The sequence below is a fragment of the Eptesicus fuscus genome, chromosome 23, assembly GCF_027574615.1.
Source record: "Eptesicus fuscus isolate TK198812 chromosome 23, DD_ASM_mEF_20220401, whole genome shotgun sequence".
NCBI lineage: Eukaryota > Metazoa > Chordata > Mammalia > Chiroptera > Vespertilionidae > Eptesicus > Eptesicus fuscus.
Genome location: NC_072495.1, coordinates 3,355,609 through 3,373,747, shown reverse-complemented (window position 1 = coordinate 3,373,747; position 18,139 = coordinate 3,355,609). Strand labels below are relative to the sequence as shown.

The following is an 18,139-nucleotide window of genomic DNA, read 5'->3' as shown; positions in this document are numbered from 1 at the left end:
AAAGAATGAAGTTTTGTATACATCACACATGAAAATAGCTCAAAACTGATCATAAACCCAGGAGCTAAAACAATAAAACCCTTCTAAGAAAACATAGTATATCTTTACAACCATGTGCTAGGCAAAGGTTTTTTAGATACACACCAAAAGCATCCTATATAATAAAAGCCTAATATGCTAAGTATCCAGTCGTCCGTTCAACCAATCAAAATGTAATATGATAATGATATGCTAATGCTGCTCAACCACTAGCCATGACATGCACTGACCACCAGGGGACAGACGCTCTGACCAGTAGGTTAGCTTGCTGCTGGGGTCCAGCTGATCGGGACTGAGCGAAATGGGTCAGACATATGCTGGAGCCCTCCCGTGGTTCCTCCCTGGCTGGCCAACCTCCCACATCCCTCCCCGGCCCGGATTGTGCACTGGTGGGGTCCCTCGGCCTGGCCTGTGCCCTCTCGCAATCCGGAACCCCTCAGGGGATGTTGGAGAGCTGGTTTCAGCCCGATCCCACGGGCCAGGCCGAAGGACCCCACTGGTGCACAAATGTGTGCACCGGGCCTCTAGTAATAGATAAAACTACAGATAAATTGCACTTCACCCAAACTGAAAACTTTTATACTTCAAACTAGAGGCCCGGTGCACAAAATTCATGCAAGGGGCTCGACCCTCACAGCCATGGCAGCTTGCCTCAGCCCTCACAGCCCTGGCTTCGTCCCGAAGGTCGTCCGGAAGGTCGTTTGGCTGTCCAGTCTAATTAGCATATTATGCTTATAAGACAACCCACAGAATTGGGAGAAAAACTGTGCAAGTTATATATCTGATAAGAGGCTAGTATCCAGAATATATAGAGAACTACTCAAGAATAAAAAGACAACCCAATTTGAACTGGCAAAGGATTTGGATAGACATTTCTTCAAGGATATACAAATGACCAATAAGCACATGGAAAGATACTCAACATCATTAATTATTAGGGAAATGCAAATCAAAACCACACTTCACACCCATTAGGATGGCTACAATCAAAAGACAATGACAAGTATAGACAAGGATGGAACCCTCAATCACTGCTGGTGGGAATGTAAAATTTGAAGAAACAGTTGGCAGTTCCTCAAAAAGTTAACCATAGTGACTCTATGACCCCAATTCCTCTCCTAGGTATTTACCTGGGGAAAACAAAGGTCTGTCAAATGGTAACTGGATAAGCAATATATATACACACAATGGGATTTTATTCAGCCATATAAAAAAGAATGAAGTACTGATACATGCCACAATGTGGATGAAGCTCAAAAACATCATGCTAGCCCAGGCCGGTTTGGCTCAGTGGATAGAGCGTCAGCCTGCAGACTGAGGGGTCCCGGGTTCGATTCTGGCGGGGGGCACATGTCCAGGTTGTGGGCTCAATCCCCAGTAGGGGGCATGCAGGAGGCAGCTGATCCATGATTCTCTCTCATCATTGATGTTTCTATCTCTTTCTCTCGCTTCCTTCCTCTCTGAAATCAATCAATATATATATATATATATATATATATATAGATATATATATATATATTTAAAACAAAAACACATCATGCTAAATTAAGTTAAAGAAGCCAGACACAAAGGCCACAGGCACAATTCAATTGATATGAGATGTCCAGAATAGGCAAATCTATAGAGATAACAAGTAGATTAGTGGTTGCCTGGGGCTGAAGGGATTGGAAGAAATGGGGGAGTAACTAAGGGGTATAGGGTTTCTTTTGGGGGTAATGAAAATGTTCTGGAATTTGACAGTGGTAATGATTGCACAACTCAATTAATATATTAAAAAACACTGAATAATACACTTTAATGGGTGAATTGCATAAGTGAATTACATCCCAATAAAGATATTTAAAAATCAATGTATGTATGTTTTATGTAATACATAAAACTAATGTACCAATATACTGTTTGATGAGTTGCTTAATTTCTCTTGAGTTCCAGTTTGCTGCCTTATAAAATGAGAATAAAAAACACCTACCCTACTGAGTTCTTACAAGGCACAATGCCTAACCCCATAGTAAGCACTAAGAAGAGTCAGCTCTTATCATATGCCCACACTGTGTCGTTTTATATAAGCTGTCACTTTCTTCCTAAAAGAGATCTGTTCAAATTTCATTATAGTTGATAGTGAGTCTTAGGGTCCTCAAATAATGACATTAGTTTAGTGAGCAAGAGCTTTCAGAATTTCACTGAAATTCACTTTCAAAGCTGATTGTTTTTTCTTTAAGTTTCTTCAGTCCTGAGCTGTACCAAATTAAAAATACCCACTCCAGCCCAGCCAGCGTGGCTCAGTAGTTGAGCACTGACCTATGAACCAGGATGTAATGGTTCAATTCCCAGACGGGGCACATGCCCGGGTTGCAGGCTCAATCCCCAGTAGGGGGCCTGCAGATTCTCCCTCATCATTGACGTTTCTCTCTCTTTCTCCCTCTCTGAAATCAATAAAAATATATTTTAAAAATACCCCTTTTGCCCTGGCTGGCTTGGCTGTGGATAGAGCGTCAGCCTGCAGACTGAAAGGTCCCAGGTTCGATTCTGGTCAAGGGCATGTACCTTGGTTGCGGGCACATCTCCAGTGGGGGGTGTAGCAGGAGGCAACTGATTGATGTTTCCCTCTCATTGATGTTTCTAACTCTCTATCCCTCTCCCTTCCTCTCTGTAAAAAAATCAATAAAATATATTTTAAAAAAATACCCCTTTTAAGAATAATAGTGCCCCCCCTAAAAGAAAAGGATGAGATTTCTGCATGTCTCCTTCCTACCTGTTAATTTAGGCCCACCAACGTTTCTTGCTCAAAGCCTCCTCTGTCATCCTGCTGTCCTCCAGAGGCAGCAGAAGGCCGAGCTTTGAGTGCAGGCTGCAGAAGTAGACATCAGTCTCACTTCCGGATCCCTTCCCAGCCTCAGGTGAATTACTCAACCTTCCATGCCTTGGTCTCAGCAAGAAGTACGTGCTCTACAAACGATCACTGTTCCCTCTTGCGGGGCACCTCGGGCAACCACCTTCACTCGTGGGCAGTCTCAGACTGCCCTGGTCCTCTGTGGCCTGAACTGGTTCCTCATTCCAAGTCAAGGGGGGAAAGGTACCCACTGGCCTGGTTCTCTAAGGTGAGCCTGAGTTCCTGAGGGCCCAGGGGGAGCACCCGAGTAAGCTCTAGGCTCTTTATCTTGGGATGTCTGGCCCCGGCTCAGAGAAGGCTTCCGGCCAACAGGCACTGACTTGAGTGTGTGCCCAGTGGCCTCACGCAGCCTTGCCACAGGCGGGGTGGCCACCTCAGGGTGGTGCCCGGTCAGGCTCTGAGTACTGCTGCTGCCTAGACAGCTCTCTTCCTCTTGCCTGAATTTTGTGCTTTCACCTGCTGGTACCTTAACGGGGCTGGCCCTAGAGTCAGGCCTCATCTGCTACCATCTCTCCCACTCAGTCCCAGGGTGCTCCCTTCTCTGTCTAAGGTGCCCTCACTGGCCTTTGTATTTGTCCCCTTTCATTCATTCATTCTCCCAGTGTCATTAACAAGTTTTTATTCATTCTCCCAGCATCGGTAAGAAGGCCAAAGATATGTAACAGACCTCTCTTGCTAAATGGTAAATGGCATAACCATAACACAAATCATTTCAATTGCACCAGCCAACCTGAAGGCCCCACTGAATATTAAAGACAGCAAAGCCGATGGGTTAAGAGGCACTTAATAAAGTGCCTGAAAGGAAGGCACTTAATACTGTGCCTTTGCTGAGCAAATGGTAAAAGCCTGAAACAATCTCATAGTTGACAAAGTTAGTTACTAAACAGCCAACTCCAGCTATTAGCAAGATAGCGGGCTGGGGGCTGACACCCACGCCGAAGCACATACTTATCAGCTTCATCTGGATAAACTTGATTCTGTTCTGCTGTTCGTAGGACAAAATTAAATTCTTACCAGTGTGCCTGCTTCAAGTCTCACGCATGGAATGGAAGGAATGAAGAAATGGATAGCAGAAACTTACTGGCAAATAAAACATTAAGTGAAACAGCTGGTTTTATTGCTGGGGTAGTATGAATTTTTTGTTTTTAATTATGCAACCAGTATGTGTTCCTTTAGAAAAACTGGAACATACATAAAAAAGCTGAATACCCAGGATGATCATCATAATAACAGCAGCAACTATGGCAAATGGCATTATACCCATTTACTATATGCCTGCATTTTCAGAGGGGTTCTCTGCCTTATTTTCCACAATCCTGAAATGAAGGTACTTTTAATCAAATAAGTATAGCATAAGAGTTAAGAATACAGGATTAGGGCAGAGTCTGACTTTCTGGGTTTATATCCTGGTTCGGCCACTGGCTAAGCATACATCAGTGCCTCTCCTCCTCAGTTTCCTAATCTGTAAAATGGGAATCATAATAGCACCCACCCCAAAAGATTGGTGTCTAGAATTAAATGTAAAACTGCACAGCACCTACTGGGGATTGAGCCTGCAACCCAGGCATGTGCCCTGACAGTAATCAAACCTTTGGGCTGTGCTGAAATGTTTTATGTGCAGTTTTACAGGCGATAAAACAATTCAGCAAGGGTAAATAACTTACCCATTCTCACAACTGAAATCAGCATTCGTACTGGCCATTAATTCAACTGCATCCGAGTCAGAAGTAGGTAGCTGGTTCATAATTAACAGAGGATCTCAATAAATATGAAAGCAATAAAATATTTCCTGCCTTGTATTTTAATGATATCAATTATCAACTTCTTGACCCTGAACCAGTTACATAATTTGCAGGGACCAGTGAAAAATAAAAATGCAAGACACTTTATTAAAAAAATAATTATGAATTTCAGGACGGTAACATCAGAGTATTAAACCAATCCTGAGCCCCTTCTGAGCACAAGGTAGCATGCCTTTGAAGCTAGATCAACTCAACCCTTTCAATGGCCAACTTTCAGAATTGAAATTGGGTTGTGTGGTCATGACAGTAAAGCTTCCATGATCAAGATGTTCTTTTTTTAAAAAAAAATATTTTTATTGATTTTAGAGAGAGAAAAGGAAGGAGAGAGAAAAATATTGATCAGCTGCCGCCTGCATACCCCCCTACAGGGGATCAAGCTCTAAACCCAGGCACATGCCCTGAGCAGGAATCAAACCAGCAACCTCTTGGTGCACAGATGCTCAATCCACCGAGTCACACTGGATGGGTTCAAGATGTTCTTTATGATTACATTTGACCTTCCTCTTCCCCAAAGGGAATAGGTATACTGTGAAATGATCTACAGTGATAACCAATAACTAGCAAGTATGAACAGTTTCCTGAGACCTCCTTGATGGCTGAAGGCATTAAGGACCAAGTTATTCCAGGAAAATCTGCTGCAAAATTCTAATTTTCTAATCACAAGTGTCCTTAGGTTTTTCAAGTTAAGCGTCACAGAGAACTTTCAGTGAACACCTTTATCACAGCTTTCTGGAAAAAGAAATAATTCAACTATGTCACATTACAGATTATAAACCAAGACTGTTCTTATCAAACAAGTTTTTCTATTAAGAAAAACTCCAGTCTATTTAAACTCTTTTCTTCACCTCCAATGACTAAAAAGTGGGCTGTTTTCAGAAATCGGTATTGAAAGAGTGTGTGGTTTCATGATGATGATGAATCTATCAAAGGGGATGTTAGTTCTGTGACTTTGTACTTTATCTTGATATTTCACAAGAAGTTGGACAGCCCGATACTGAGGATACAAAATGCAGCTGACCTAAAAACCAGAACTGTCCAGTTGTTTTTAAAGTGTCCATGGTGAGACTTAGAGTTAAGAGCAAAATGATGGAGGACTCCCTCTGTAACAGAAAGGGAATTAAATCATCAGGTACACTAGGATGCCTAGTGGTGAGTCATTTACTCTGGGGGCATGATCTAATTAACACCAAGGACTTACAATAAAGGTGTATTTTCATTGGATGGAGGATTTACATGGGGGAAAAAAAAAGCGACTTTTGACTTCCAGTGGGTGTTCAACAGATTTAAAAGAAATATGGCAGGTGCAAGAACAGCTTAGCAGTCACCATTTACCAAATGGGGTGATGCTGACTGCTCAATGCTCACCAACCAAAAGACAACCCATGCTCCTTTAACCTAAAACTCCTTGACAATTACAGTGTCAATTCGAAAACCAGGACTTCAGTGCGCTGGATAAAATGAATCAAGAACAATTACACCAAACAACTACAAATCCTTATTCTAACTGCTAAGTTTATTAGCTTGTAACTTGAAGGCACCCACAACTCCCAGAATTGGAGAGATGCCTAAGCAGGGCTTCTCAAGCAAAACACTACTGACATTTGGGGCCTGATAATTCTTGATTTGGGGGGAGGGGGCTATCTTGTGCACTGCAGGATGCTGAGCTGCATCCCTGGCCTCTACCACTAGATCCCAGTAGCACCCACTCCCCACTTGTAACAACCAAAACTGTCTAAATGCATTTGGAGTGGTGGGGGCCAAAACCACTGCTTTCCTTACTTTTTAATATACATATTTTATTTCAGAGAGGAAGGGAGAGGGAGAGACAGAAATATCAGTGATGAGAAAGTCACTGATCGGCTGCCTCCTGCATGCTCCACACTAGGGATCAGAGACTGAGCCCGCAACCAGGGGCATGTGCCCCGACCGGGAATCGAACCCGTGACCTCCGGGTTCATAGGTCAATGCTCCACCACTGAGCCATGCCGGAGGTGCTGAGAACCACTGCTTTAAAGAGAAGGTAATACATAAAAGACAAGGAACCGATGTACTTTGGAACAGGAAGGGATTTTAAGGATCCTGGGCACCAGTGATCCTCAGACTTGGGTAGGCATCAGTCTCCCTGGCCAGAGAGGGAAAATGCCTTGCCCAAGGTCACCGGGCGAGTTACAACCTGGACTCCAAACCCAACCAAGCCCTTCCTTACAGAAAGGGTGGGTGGGGTGCGGAGCGCGTCTTGTTCTTACCCCTTTGGGAAGAGCCTAGCTGGTGCGCCCTGGAACCAGCGGCCACACGTAAAACCCCGACTTGATGCTTAATAGGTGGGCGACCTTGAGCAAAGCACATAACCTCTGAGCGCCTCAGTTTCCCTTTCTTTCCAACGTGATAATAATAGCACCTACCTCCTTGGATTGTTGCAAAGTCAAAAAGAGTTAATGTAATGAAGCCCTCGGCACAGGGCCTGGCACACAGTAGGCACTCAACCCAAGTCCTGGGACGATTCTTGCCCCACGACCGAAGAACCGAAGGGGTCTGCGGAGCCCGAGGGCAGAGGGCAGGAGACGGCTCACGCGGGCTAAACGACCCCGGAGTTCTCCCTGCTCCGCTCCCCCGGCCGGACCCCGCCCCGCCCTCACCTGGTCCCGCAGCTCCCGCTCCAGCTGCCGGTAGTCGTTGTTCCAGACTAGGAGGTGCAAAGGGAAGTGGCCGCTGGTGTCGCGGGCCGCGGACATGGCGAGGAGGCCGCAGCCGGGCCTCACCGCCCGCTTGCCAAGCCTCAGCCCCCGCGGGGTCTCCGGCGCCGCCCGCCCGGCGGCCGGCGAGCTCGAGAGAGAAGGGTGAGCGAGTGAGGCGCGCGGGGCGCGGCGGAGCGGCCTACGGGGCCCGGTGCGGGGAGCGCGGGAGGTCGGGGGTCGGGTCGGGGACCCGGTCAGCCGCGCCCACCCCGCGCCCCGCCGCGCTGCCGCCCGCGCTGACAGCTCCCGAACCGACTTCTGCGGACTGAACTGCCCCAAACCGGGAAGTGCCGGGAGCGAGCCACCGCACACCGCGGCGGGGGGGGGGAGCGAGACCAGCCCCCCGGCCCGGGGTCCCCCAATCCCACCCACCTCCAACTCCACGCTAGAAGACACGGTGAAATTCCGCCTAAGATTTAAAATTCTCTCTCTTAGCCCGGGATCTGGAAATAGAAAACTCAGCCTGCCCGTCGCCAGCCCTTCCCCCCTGCTCCGGCAACCGCATATGGTTCGGCCCACAACTGGGCTACTTCCAACGACTCTGCGCTCAGGGGGTGACGACAGCTCCTGGGCCGAACCATTCCGTTTACTGACTCCCCGGGCAGCCTTCCTGGACCCGGGCAGATGCTTCTCTGATTGGTCAGAAGCCATTTTGGAAGTGGGCAACACCAAACAGTTTTGAAGGGGGAACTATAAACGCTAGAGAAGTGGCGTTAAATAGTTGCATGGCATAGAGGTTGTTCTGTCTCATGGTTTCTCAAGGAAGGGCATTTTTGAAGGAGATAATTCTTTCTGCGGGGGTTGTCCTGTGCTTTGTAAGCTATGGAGCAGCATCCCTAGCCTTTCTACCCACTGGTTGCCAGTAACACTCCCCCCGCAAAACCTCCAGACATTGCCAATGGTCCCCTGGAGGAGGCAAATCACCCCCAGTTGAAAACCACTATTATATCTGAACTCCGAACTAGGTTCTGTTACCGATGGCTTATTCCACACATGAGTGTCATGTGTTTGTTTGTTTTTGAAGCTAGCCATTTGAATTTTGGGTTATGAATACGCAGACTTGAGCACAGTCTGCAAGTATAAAGTTCATTCTTTGAGTTCCAACCTAAGACACTAAATATAGCTCCTTGGTTCAATAAAGAACCAAGTCAATTTACATCTACTCACCGATCTGAGCTTTCTCCACAGCTGTCCACAACTAGACTACATAGCTGGGTGAAATTATTTAATGAACCCAGAAAGCTTACCCTCTGCCTTCTCAGCTTTGCAACAACAGCTGTTGAAGAATCCTGGTTTAATCCATTTTCTGCATGTGTTGAGTCCAGAAGATTTGTGAGTCTCCCATCCAAAACAGGATGCAGGAGCATCGGGATGGTACCCAGAGGCTCTAACTGTGGAATGTGTGGGAATTATGTGGTTACACCCACACCACACATTTATCAAAATGGAGAGACGGACCAAAACCCAGAGCTTCTGAGACCTATTTGGAAGGGAGGGGGAGAGACAGAGAGAAGCATCGATATGAGAAAGACACACCGATTTCTTCCAGGACTTCCTATCCTTTCAGAAACCTTGTGCAACTTAATCTTTTCTCTTCTTGTCCCAGGTTTATTGAACACCTCTCTCATTCATTAATTGAAAAACTCAACAATGGCTGCTTACCAGAGTACCCAAAGTCAAACAGTACCAGACCCATAAGAGGCGTCCAATATTTGCCGAATGGAGCTCACAATTGTGTTTACATGTGAGAAATTGGTGAAGAAACAAGATCAAGTCAGCACAGTCCTGCTGACAAAACTGGTTCAGGCCAAATGGGCCGAACCATGAGGAATATAATTTATTTTACTTTGACAAGCTTGAGCTTGAGGACTTAAACTTTTTTAAAAAATATTTTTTAATTGATTTTTCTAGAGAGACAGCTGACAGCTTCCAAAGAGAAACACCAATGAGAGAGCATAGATCGATGATCACTGAACCCGCAACCCTGGCATGTGCTCTGCCATCCAAAACCATGACCTCCTGGTTCATAGGTCGATGCTCAACCACTGAGCCACACCAGCTGGGCTATTCTCTTTTCTTTGTAACATTCTGGTAGTGTTTATGATTTGCAAGTCTTAAGACTCTTGAATAAATCTTTGTCATTTATTTGTAGTCAAAACCTCTTGACTTTTTTTGCTTGGTTGACACATATAGCACATACAATAAATATTCCTTAGCATTAGGGCGTCTCTTCTCTCCTTCACACTGATTAAACTCATCTCATTGTGTTTATCTTATAGCATCCTGTACATTACTTTAGGTTATCTATTCTCATTCTAAAAACAAATTGTGACAAGAAGATAATAGTAAAGCCAAATACCAACAATAATAGGAGCCACTATTATTGACAGCTTACTATGGGACAGGCACACCACGCTTTTCTGTGAATTATTACATTTCTCCTTAGCCCGATAGTAAATATTTCGTTTTCCAGGTCACATATGAGTTTTGTTGGCTATTCTTCCTCTTCCTCTTTACCACCCCTTAACATTATAAACCATTCTTAGATAGCAGGCCGTATAAAAGCACATCTAAGTTTATGGTTAGATAACACATTATCTCCATTTTGCTGATGAGACTAAAGCTGCAGCTTAAGGAACAGCTAGCATTCTCATTTCACACATTTTACTGTAAGGCTACTGCAGCCAAAGGTCAGCTCCACGAGGACGGGGTACTTTGTCTTCTTTGCCGACTTCTGTCTCTTCAGTGCCTAGAGCAGTGTGTGGGACAGAGTAGGTGCTCGATAAATGTTTGTGGCATAAAGTAAGGAATAAATGAACGTGGCCAAAGTTACACCAGTGACTACTGATCGCCTCAGTCAGGTGGCCACAGTCCCCTTCACTGGTGTTTCGCTGCCCTCCCTGGGATTGTTCAGTGCGGGATGGAGCGCCTCTTCCGGGGAGGGAGACCCAGACTCCGGACCGACGGGCAGGGCGGGAGAGGCTGGGTACCGCTCTGCCCTCACTCAAGATGGCGACCAGGCAGCGTGCCCTTTCGGGTCACGTGACCGCCCGACGCCGAAGGGCGCCTCCCCACGCCTGCGCGTTGCGCCGCGGCTGCGAAGCGCTGAGGGGAGAGGCGCCGCCGCCAGCGCCGCGGTGGGGACCCGTTAGAGCGGAAGCGCTGCCGTCGCCGCCGCCGTCGCCGTCTCGGGGCTTCAGGTTCCCGGCAGGTAGGAGGCGGGAGCCATGTCGAAGCGGCTCCGGAGCAGCGAGATGTGCGCCGACTGCAGCGGGCCGGGTGAGTCCCCCGGCCGGGCCCGCTCCCCTCAGCTCTCCTGCCGGGGACCCCTGCCCCGCGCCGCCCCCACGGGTCCGGCGGCTCCCGGCGGCCGAGTCCTGCACCCCAGGGGCCCGGGGTCGCGACTCGGAGCAACCGGGGCGGCCTTGGGGCGCGAGCCGTCCCGGGCCTGTCAGAGCCGGGCGGGCAGGGGGCCGCCGCCCTCCGGTCCCTCCGTCCCTCCGTCCCAGGCCTGGCGGAGAGGGGGCGGGCTGGAGGCCGGGCAGCGTCTTCCACAGGAAGGGGCTTGGGCAACGCACAGGAAGGCCAGTTACAGAAGTAAACGCGGGCGTCCTCCCCGCCGCGGCCCGGAGGCGCAGGTGTCACCTCCCCCGCCCCCGGCACCCCGCCGCCCGGAGCCCGCCGCCCCGCCGGGACCCTGCCCGCGTGGGCGACCTTCGCCGCTTCCCTCCGCCGGGACCAGCCCACCGACCCGTGGACGACTCCCCACTCCTGACGTTCGGGCCCCGCTCCCCCGGGGAGAGTCTCCAGGATGTCGGGGGGCTCGCACACGCCCCCCGGCACTTAGGAGTCGACGCCTGTCTCAGGTTTTGGCATCTGAGCGCCCCGAGTTCGCACTAGATTTTGCTTCTGGGTGACCTTGGGCTGATGGCTGCGTTGGGCTGAGCCTGGCTTTCCTCATTTTTTCCAGTGGGCATCACCAGGAGCCCCACCGGCGGTGGCTAGGAGGGTTCAGCGAACACTCTTAAGGTCACGTCCCTTAGGTGGTGGTGGTTCCTCCCTCTCCGAATTGTGTTCCTCCGTACAGAACCTTTGCAGCCCCCGAAAGCTAGAACTGAATTTCTAAGTTGTGCATTGATTACGGTTTACAAAACAAACTGGGCAGTCAGGCACTTGGGGGCATTGTAAGGGCAAAACCATGCCTCCCGCGTGTCATGTTCAGATTTAGAGTTCAGATCCACCTTAGGGATTGGAGCGGAGTTGACAGGTCTCTGTGGTGTGTTCGGGGCTTGCGTTTATCTGCTTTGAATTGGAAGTCATTCACAGGTAAGATGGCTTCCGTGGCACAATAGCGGCCAATAAACAGTCTTAATGAAATCCATCATCGAGCGGCGGTGTTTTTGCAACTGCCCTGAACTTCATCTCGTCACAAGGCCTGGAGATCGATTTTAAAGAGTGCCGTGGTAACTCCAACCCTCCGTGGTTCTTCCCTAGCCTGGGCGTGCCAGCGATGTTACCAACTGTTGTTGAAGGCGGGGAGCCGTGGAGGAGTTTAAAGAGGGGTTTGACCAACTAAGTTAGTGTGGGTTACACAAACACCATTGTAGTCTCTAAAAATGTTACTTGTTCCACTTCCTTATTTCTTGTCTTTTCAGTTGAACTGTCTGATGTGTTTGATCCACTTGAGGCTAGATTCAAACTTCCTCTTGGAATTGGTATTCTTTAGATCTGAGTGGATGATATGGGGCGAAGGAAACTTTGGCTCCATTGCCACCCTAAATACTACCTTGCACTTCTTCCGTGTTTTGTGCATTTCAGAACATTTTCTCTCCTATTGTGTCATTTTAGTTGTTTCATATGCCTAATCTATGAGACTTGAGTCACTTCCTTCCTGTTTTGAATGTAATTAGGCTACCTTGAAATGTTCTGTGAACTTGAGCAGCCAGGAATTTGTGCTGCTTTTTTGGTAAACCCTCGTGAACGTTACCTTATGGTTAGGAATCCCTTTCAGATTTTGATGAATACTAAGGCCTTCTCCCCCCAAAATGCATGCATACTTAATCTTTCATACAGAATTTATATTAAGATTTCTCAGTGGAGTCACAGACATTTCCAAAGCCCATTTGTTGTGTTCCTGGAGCCCAGGTTAAGTAGCTCTGCCGTTACGCTTCAGATAAACTGCAAGGGCCCTCGCCAGTTTGGGTCAGTGGATAAGTGCGGTGGCCTGCAGACTGAAGGGTCCTGGGTTCAATTCCGATCAAGGGCACATACTTCATTTGCAGGCTGATCTCTGGCCTTGGTCGGGGTGTGTACGAGAGGCAACTAATTGATGTCTCTCTCTCTCCCCTCCCCTGTTCCACTCTCTCTAAAAATCAATGGAAAAATATCCTCGGGTGAGGATTAACAAAAAAACCAAAACAGGTAATCTTGAAGGGGTTCACCCAATACCATTTATATAAACTCAATTTTAATGTGTTGTTAACATTCTGATGTTCTTTCCATGGGATTCTGATCTATGATGTTAAAGTGATTAATTGAGAACCTTGCTTAATGAGTGTTAAGTTCTAGTTGTCTTGTTCCTGTCTAATTTCCTCCAAGAACATTGTGAATCTACTGAATAGATATGTGAAAACCAGAGCTGTGATTCAAAACAATCTCTTTTTTATCACCAGTAGTGGTACCATATTGCAAAAAGCAATGTTATGTGTCTTTGTAGGGATCCTTCATCTTGATGTTTTCAGTCTTTGCTTTTTAGAATGGCATAATAGTACTGAATTATTTTCTGTTCTATTTCATGGCAAACGTTTAATCATCTTGTAAATATTTACATTTTAGTAAATATTTTACCTTTAAAAAAAGAATCTAGTTCATTTAAAATATATTCTACTCTGAGTTTTACTGAGACTTTTACAATAGTAATGCAGTGTTCACATTCTACATTGTATTACCAATCAAAAACTTTTTCCAGCCTGGCTGGTGTGGCTCAGTGGTTGAGCATCGGCCAGTGAACCACAGGTCACTGGTTCAATTCCCCATCAGGACACATGCCCAGGTTGGGGGTCCGATCCCCAGTAGGGGGTATGCAGGAGGCAGCCAATTGATTTTTCTCTCTCATTGATGTTTCTCTCTCTCTCTCTAAAAAAATAATTTAAAAAGCTTTTTCCAGTGGGTCATGAATTTCAGTGGACTCTTGAAAATATCTGAGTGGTACTTAGAAAATAATTTAGAAAAGTTATAACAGTTAACATTGCTGAGTACTTACTATATGCAAGCAACTTTACTTACTTTTTATATCCTCACTATCCTGAGATGTTTTATATTCCCATTTGATCCATGGTGAGGATGTTCAAAAAAATAAAATAAAATAACTTGCTTAGCTCATTGTGTGAGAAGTGGGAGAGTTGGGGTTCAAACCCTGGACTGCTTGTCTCCAGAGCCAGTTCTCTTAACCACCACACTCTCTGACTCCTAGGATTTGTCTTTGATTGAAATCCCATAACTTTTCATTACATGGTTGGAAAGGATTTGAATAAACTGTTAAAAATGGTAAAGATGGTGTACATGCATTTTAGAGATTTTTGTGGACATTGGAGAACTTTTAAATATAACCCTTAGACCAGGGAGCTTGTGTGGCACCTATTGTCACTCCATCGTGAGTCTGATGAAATGGAGGTCTTTTTTTTCTTTTCTTTTTGGTTTCTAGGTATCCAGTGTACTTACCCAATGTGAAGTATTCTTGTTGCTTATAGTGTGAATTATTTCTGTTTCAATAGCTGTCTCTGGAACTTCATGGGAAAAAAGTATTACACACACCAAAAATACTACTCATTTTTATTTGACATCTTTGCTTATTTGAAGCCACTGTTATTACAGATCTGTTCTTTCAGAGCAGTTGCAAGATTGGACTCAGTAATTTATTTATTTTAATATATTTTTATCGATTTCAGAGAGGAAGAGAGAGAGAGAGAGAAACACCAATGATGAGAGAGAATCATTGATTGTCTGCTTCCTTCTGGGGATGGAGCCCACAACCCGGGCATGTGCCTTGACTGGGAACGGAACTATGAACTCTTGGTTCATAGGTCGATGCTCAACCACTGAGCCACACCAGTCAGACCTCAGTAGTTTATTTAAAACAACTAATGGATATACTAGAACAGTGGTCGGCAAACTCATTAGTCAACAGAGCCAAATATCAACAGTAACAACGATTGACATTTCTTTTGAGAGCCAAATTTTTTAAACTTAAACTTCTTCTAACGCCACTTCTTCAAAATAGACTCGCCCAGGCCGTGGTATTTTGTGCAAGAGCCACACTCCAGGGGCCAAAGAGCCGCATGTGGCTTGCGAGCCGCAGTTTGCTGACCATGCTCCTAGAACATCTCTCTAGTGGAGGAGGCCAGATTTCCCAGTCAGTCATCAGAACCACAACAGCTGAGCAGTTTTATAGTTTTGTCACTTGTAGCTTTCTGCTACGCAAATAGGCATATAGATTTGCAGCAATCTTTTCACTATTTTCTTTGGATAATGCTATGTGGATTATTCACTGTCACAGTTATATTATTTTGCCATTTGCGGAGATGGATTTAAAATGATTCATCTATATCCTCTCAATTTGCTTTTCATGTTGCATGAAAGAGCATGTATCTGAGGTGGTAGATCCCATTAGGGCTTCAGACTGTGGCCCTGAACCAGAAAGGAGATAACTGCTTATATAGGATTTCAGCTCATGTTTTTAGTCTCAATTAACATTGTACCCAATCAGGCAAGATAGGTCATATCACCAGCTGGATATATTGATTAGCATACTAAAGCAACAAAAATGTCTTATTTTTCTGAAAAACCATACCTCAGTCATCTTTTGCCATCTGGCAGTAAAGCCACCAACTGGTATCCTCGCCACTGAGATTTCATTTTCTTTCCAGATCCTTCCTGGGCATCAGTAAATAGGGGAACTTTTATATGCGACGAGTGTTGCAGTGTCCATCGGAGTCTAGGGCGCCACATCTCTCAAGTAAGGCATCTGAAACACACACCGTGGCCTCCAACATTGCTGCAGGTAAAGGAAGACTTTTTCTCATGGTTTGTGATTTAAGTTTTTAGGGCTCATTGTTTTAGCAACTGAAGTTTCCCTTACTCCTTAAGTCATACAAAAATGTTTGAATCATAACGGAATAGAGTGCTGTGCCCATCTTAAATTCATCATAGATGGATAGATAAGTAGTCATTCAAATTTCTTGGTACTGCTTCACTGCTGACTTTCTAGAATGTCTCCAGAAATTGTTTTTAAACACCTCATCGTTTCCACATACCGTGGTGAATGTTTCTGAAAGCTACTGCTTTAGAAACTTTGGTTAATGTACTTATCCCTCAGTACCTGCTGATATTTTTAGCACTTCTTTTCCTCCTTTGATAGAAGCACAGACTGGGATTCCTCAGAAATTTCTGAAACATCTGATTTAAAGTTGTTACTAGTGAGAGAACAAATTCAGTGAACATGTTTTGATGGATTGCCTAACACTCTGCTAAGTGTTGTGTGTTGTTTTATTTGCGATTCAGTGTCATGTCACCTGTATTTCTATTTCGGGGTACACATTCTCCAAGTTCTGTTGGAACAAAGAATTAAGTATGTGTTTCCCTTCCTTTATCTTGAGTACATATTTTACTAAGTCTATGGCAGCTGCATAACATGTCCCCTAAAAGTGCCTGTCCACACTAAGGGACCGGAACAAGTGGGTTGGGGTCTCTGATATCTCCACTAATGTAGAAAACAGATGGGGCCATGTTAGCAGTCATGCTTTGAAATGAAATTGGAAGATATGGTTTATTAATGACTTTTACTCACAAGTTTCTAACAGCTCATTCTATGTGCAAGTAAGTGGGTGTTTACTGTTCTCAGGTCTGTGTTTACAGATTTTTATTAGAGGATCTGAATAAGGTCTAGAGATGAGTAGTTTAAGATGCCAGGGTTGACCCTAAAACTTTTACCAAAGTATGATACATGAACCCCAGTGGTACTCAAGACAGATATAGATAATACTCTACTATTTATTTTGGAGGTTGCATTATATTAATGTGTATATGAAAGCTATAAGTAACATATTAAAACATAATTGCTAGAAAAAGTTTTAAAAATGAGTGGATTTAAAGAAAAATACCAAGTGGATAGTCTAGACCAGAGGTCCTCAAACTTTTTAAACAGGGGCCAGTTCACTGTCCCTCAGACCGTTGGAGGGCCGGACTATAGTTTTTTTAAAAAAAACTATGAACAAATTCCTATGCACACTGCTAAGTTGGCTGCTAAGCAGGACAGGCAGCGGCGGCAAAAACACCCGGCGGGCCGGATAGATGTCCTCCGCGGCTCGCGTGTGGCCCACGGGCTGTAGTTTGAGGACCCCTGGTCTAGAGGGTACATAGGTTGTTAAGAATCTTGTAAATAGTATTTGGATAACCAGTCGTGGGAAACACTGCCTTAAAGTGTCAAAGTACTTTTCCTTCATCTATAATAATAAAAGCGTAATATGCTAATTAGACTGGACGACCTTCCGGACAAAGCCGGTACTGGGAGGGAAGCCGGGTCCCGGGTGCCTGACTGCGGCCAGAGGAAAGCCCGAGTCCCGGGTGCCAGAGGGAAACGCTGGTGCCGGCAGCCGGGGGAAGGAAGGCCTCCTCTTGCACGAATTTTGTGCATCCAGCCTCTATTAATCTATAAGAACAACATAATCAAACCCATTTAGATATTTAGATATCCTACTGGTCAAATCTGAATTCTGTGTACAGGTTCATCTTTCATGCTCTAATATCAGAAAATGATGATGTGTGTGATGCCAGTCATGCTAGTTTTTGTAACGGGGCTTTGTTTTTCCTGTTCAGTCATTGATTACCACTGAATATTTGTGGAAAGAAATTAAAATATGATGTTATACTGCTTGGTTTTAGATGGTTGAAACCTTATATAATAATGGTGCTAATTCAATATGGGAGCATTCTTTGCTGGACCCTGCCTCTATTATGAGCGGAAGACGTAAAGCTAATCCACAGGATAAAGTACAGTGAGTGGAATGTTTATAAATACTTTTATTTCTTTGGGACACATGGGCCCACTGAAAGGAGTGCAGCTATTTTTGACCAGCCTCCACAAGGGCAGCATGGGAGGTGGTTCCCCCAATTGTTCATTGAACTCTTTGCTATTAGAAATGCAGAACAAGGGACCTGGCCGGGTAGCTCAGTTGGTAGAGCATTAGTCAACAGAGCCAAATATCAACAGTACAACAATTGAAATTTCTTTTGAGAGCCAAATTTTTTAAACTTAAACTTCTTTTAATGCCACTTCTTCAAAATAGACTCGCCCAGGCCATGGTATTTTGTGGAAGAGCCACACTCAAGGGGCCAAAGAGCTGCATGTGGCTCGCGAGCCACGGTTTGCCGACCACTGGGTTAGAGCATTGATACATCAAGGTTATGGGTCCAATCAATCCCCAGTCAGGGCATATACAACAATCAACCAGTGAATGCATGAAAAGTGGAACAATGGATCGATGTTTCTCTCTCTCTCTCCCTTCTTTCCTCTGTCTCTAAAAATCAATAAAGAAGAAAAAAGAAATGCAGAATCGGCCAAGCACGGGACCATCTCTTTTGCATGGTTACACAGCACAAGTCAGTGGTTTCTCCAG

General features: G+C 45.5%; 2 protein-coding genes and 1 long non-coding RNA gene across 12 annotated transcripts in view; 2 read left to right on the top strand and 1 right to left on the bottom strand.

The window, feature by feature from the left end:
* ANKRD13A (ankyrin repeat domain 13A) overlaps positions 1-7,662 on the bottom strand; it is a 35,921-nt gene extending 28,259 nt beyond the window's left edge. For all 3 annotated transcript variants that reach the window (XM_054712498.1, XM_008142802.3, XM_054712499.1), the window contains exon 1: positions 7,368-7,662. In XM_054712498.1, coding sequence (XP_054568473.1) covers positions 7,368-7,463 — 96 coding nt within the window. In that variant the 5' untranslated portion in view covers positions 7,464-7,662. The remainder of the gene's footprint in view (positions 1-7,367) is intronic.
* Positions 7,663-7,789: 127 nt separating this feature from the next.
* LOC129148081 (uncharacterized) lies at positions 7,790-9,611 on the top strand. Its single transcript, XR_008555262.1, has 2 exons — positions 7,790-7,863; positions 9,073-9,611. It is a non-coding gene; the product is annotated as an uncharacterized LOC129148081 (long non-coding RNA).
* Positions 9,612-10,563: 952 nt separating this feature from the next.
* GIT2 (GIT ArfGAP 2) overlaps positions 10,564-18,139 on the top strand; it is a 54,336-nt gene continuing 46,760 nt past the window's right edge. For all 8 annotated transcript variants that reach the window (XM_028147353.2, XM_028147349.2, XM_008142806.3 and 5 more), the window contains exons 1-3: positions 10,564-10,745; positions 15,392-15,525; positions 17,406-17,518. In XM_028147353.2, the coding sequence (XP_028003154.1) occupies positions 10,694-10,745; positions 15,392-15,525; positions 17,406-17,518 (299 nt within the window). In that variant the 5' untranslated portion in view covers positions 10,564-10,693. The remainder of the gene's footprint in view (positions 10,746-15,391; positions 15,526-17,405; positions 17,519-18,139) is intronic.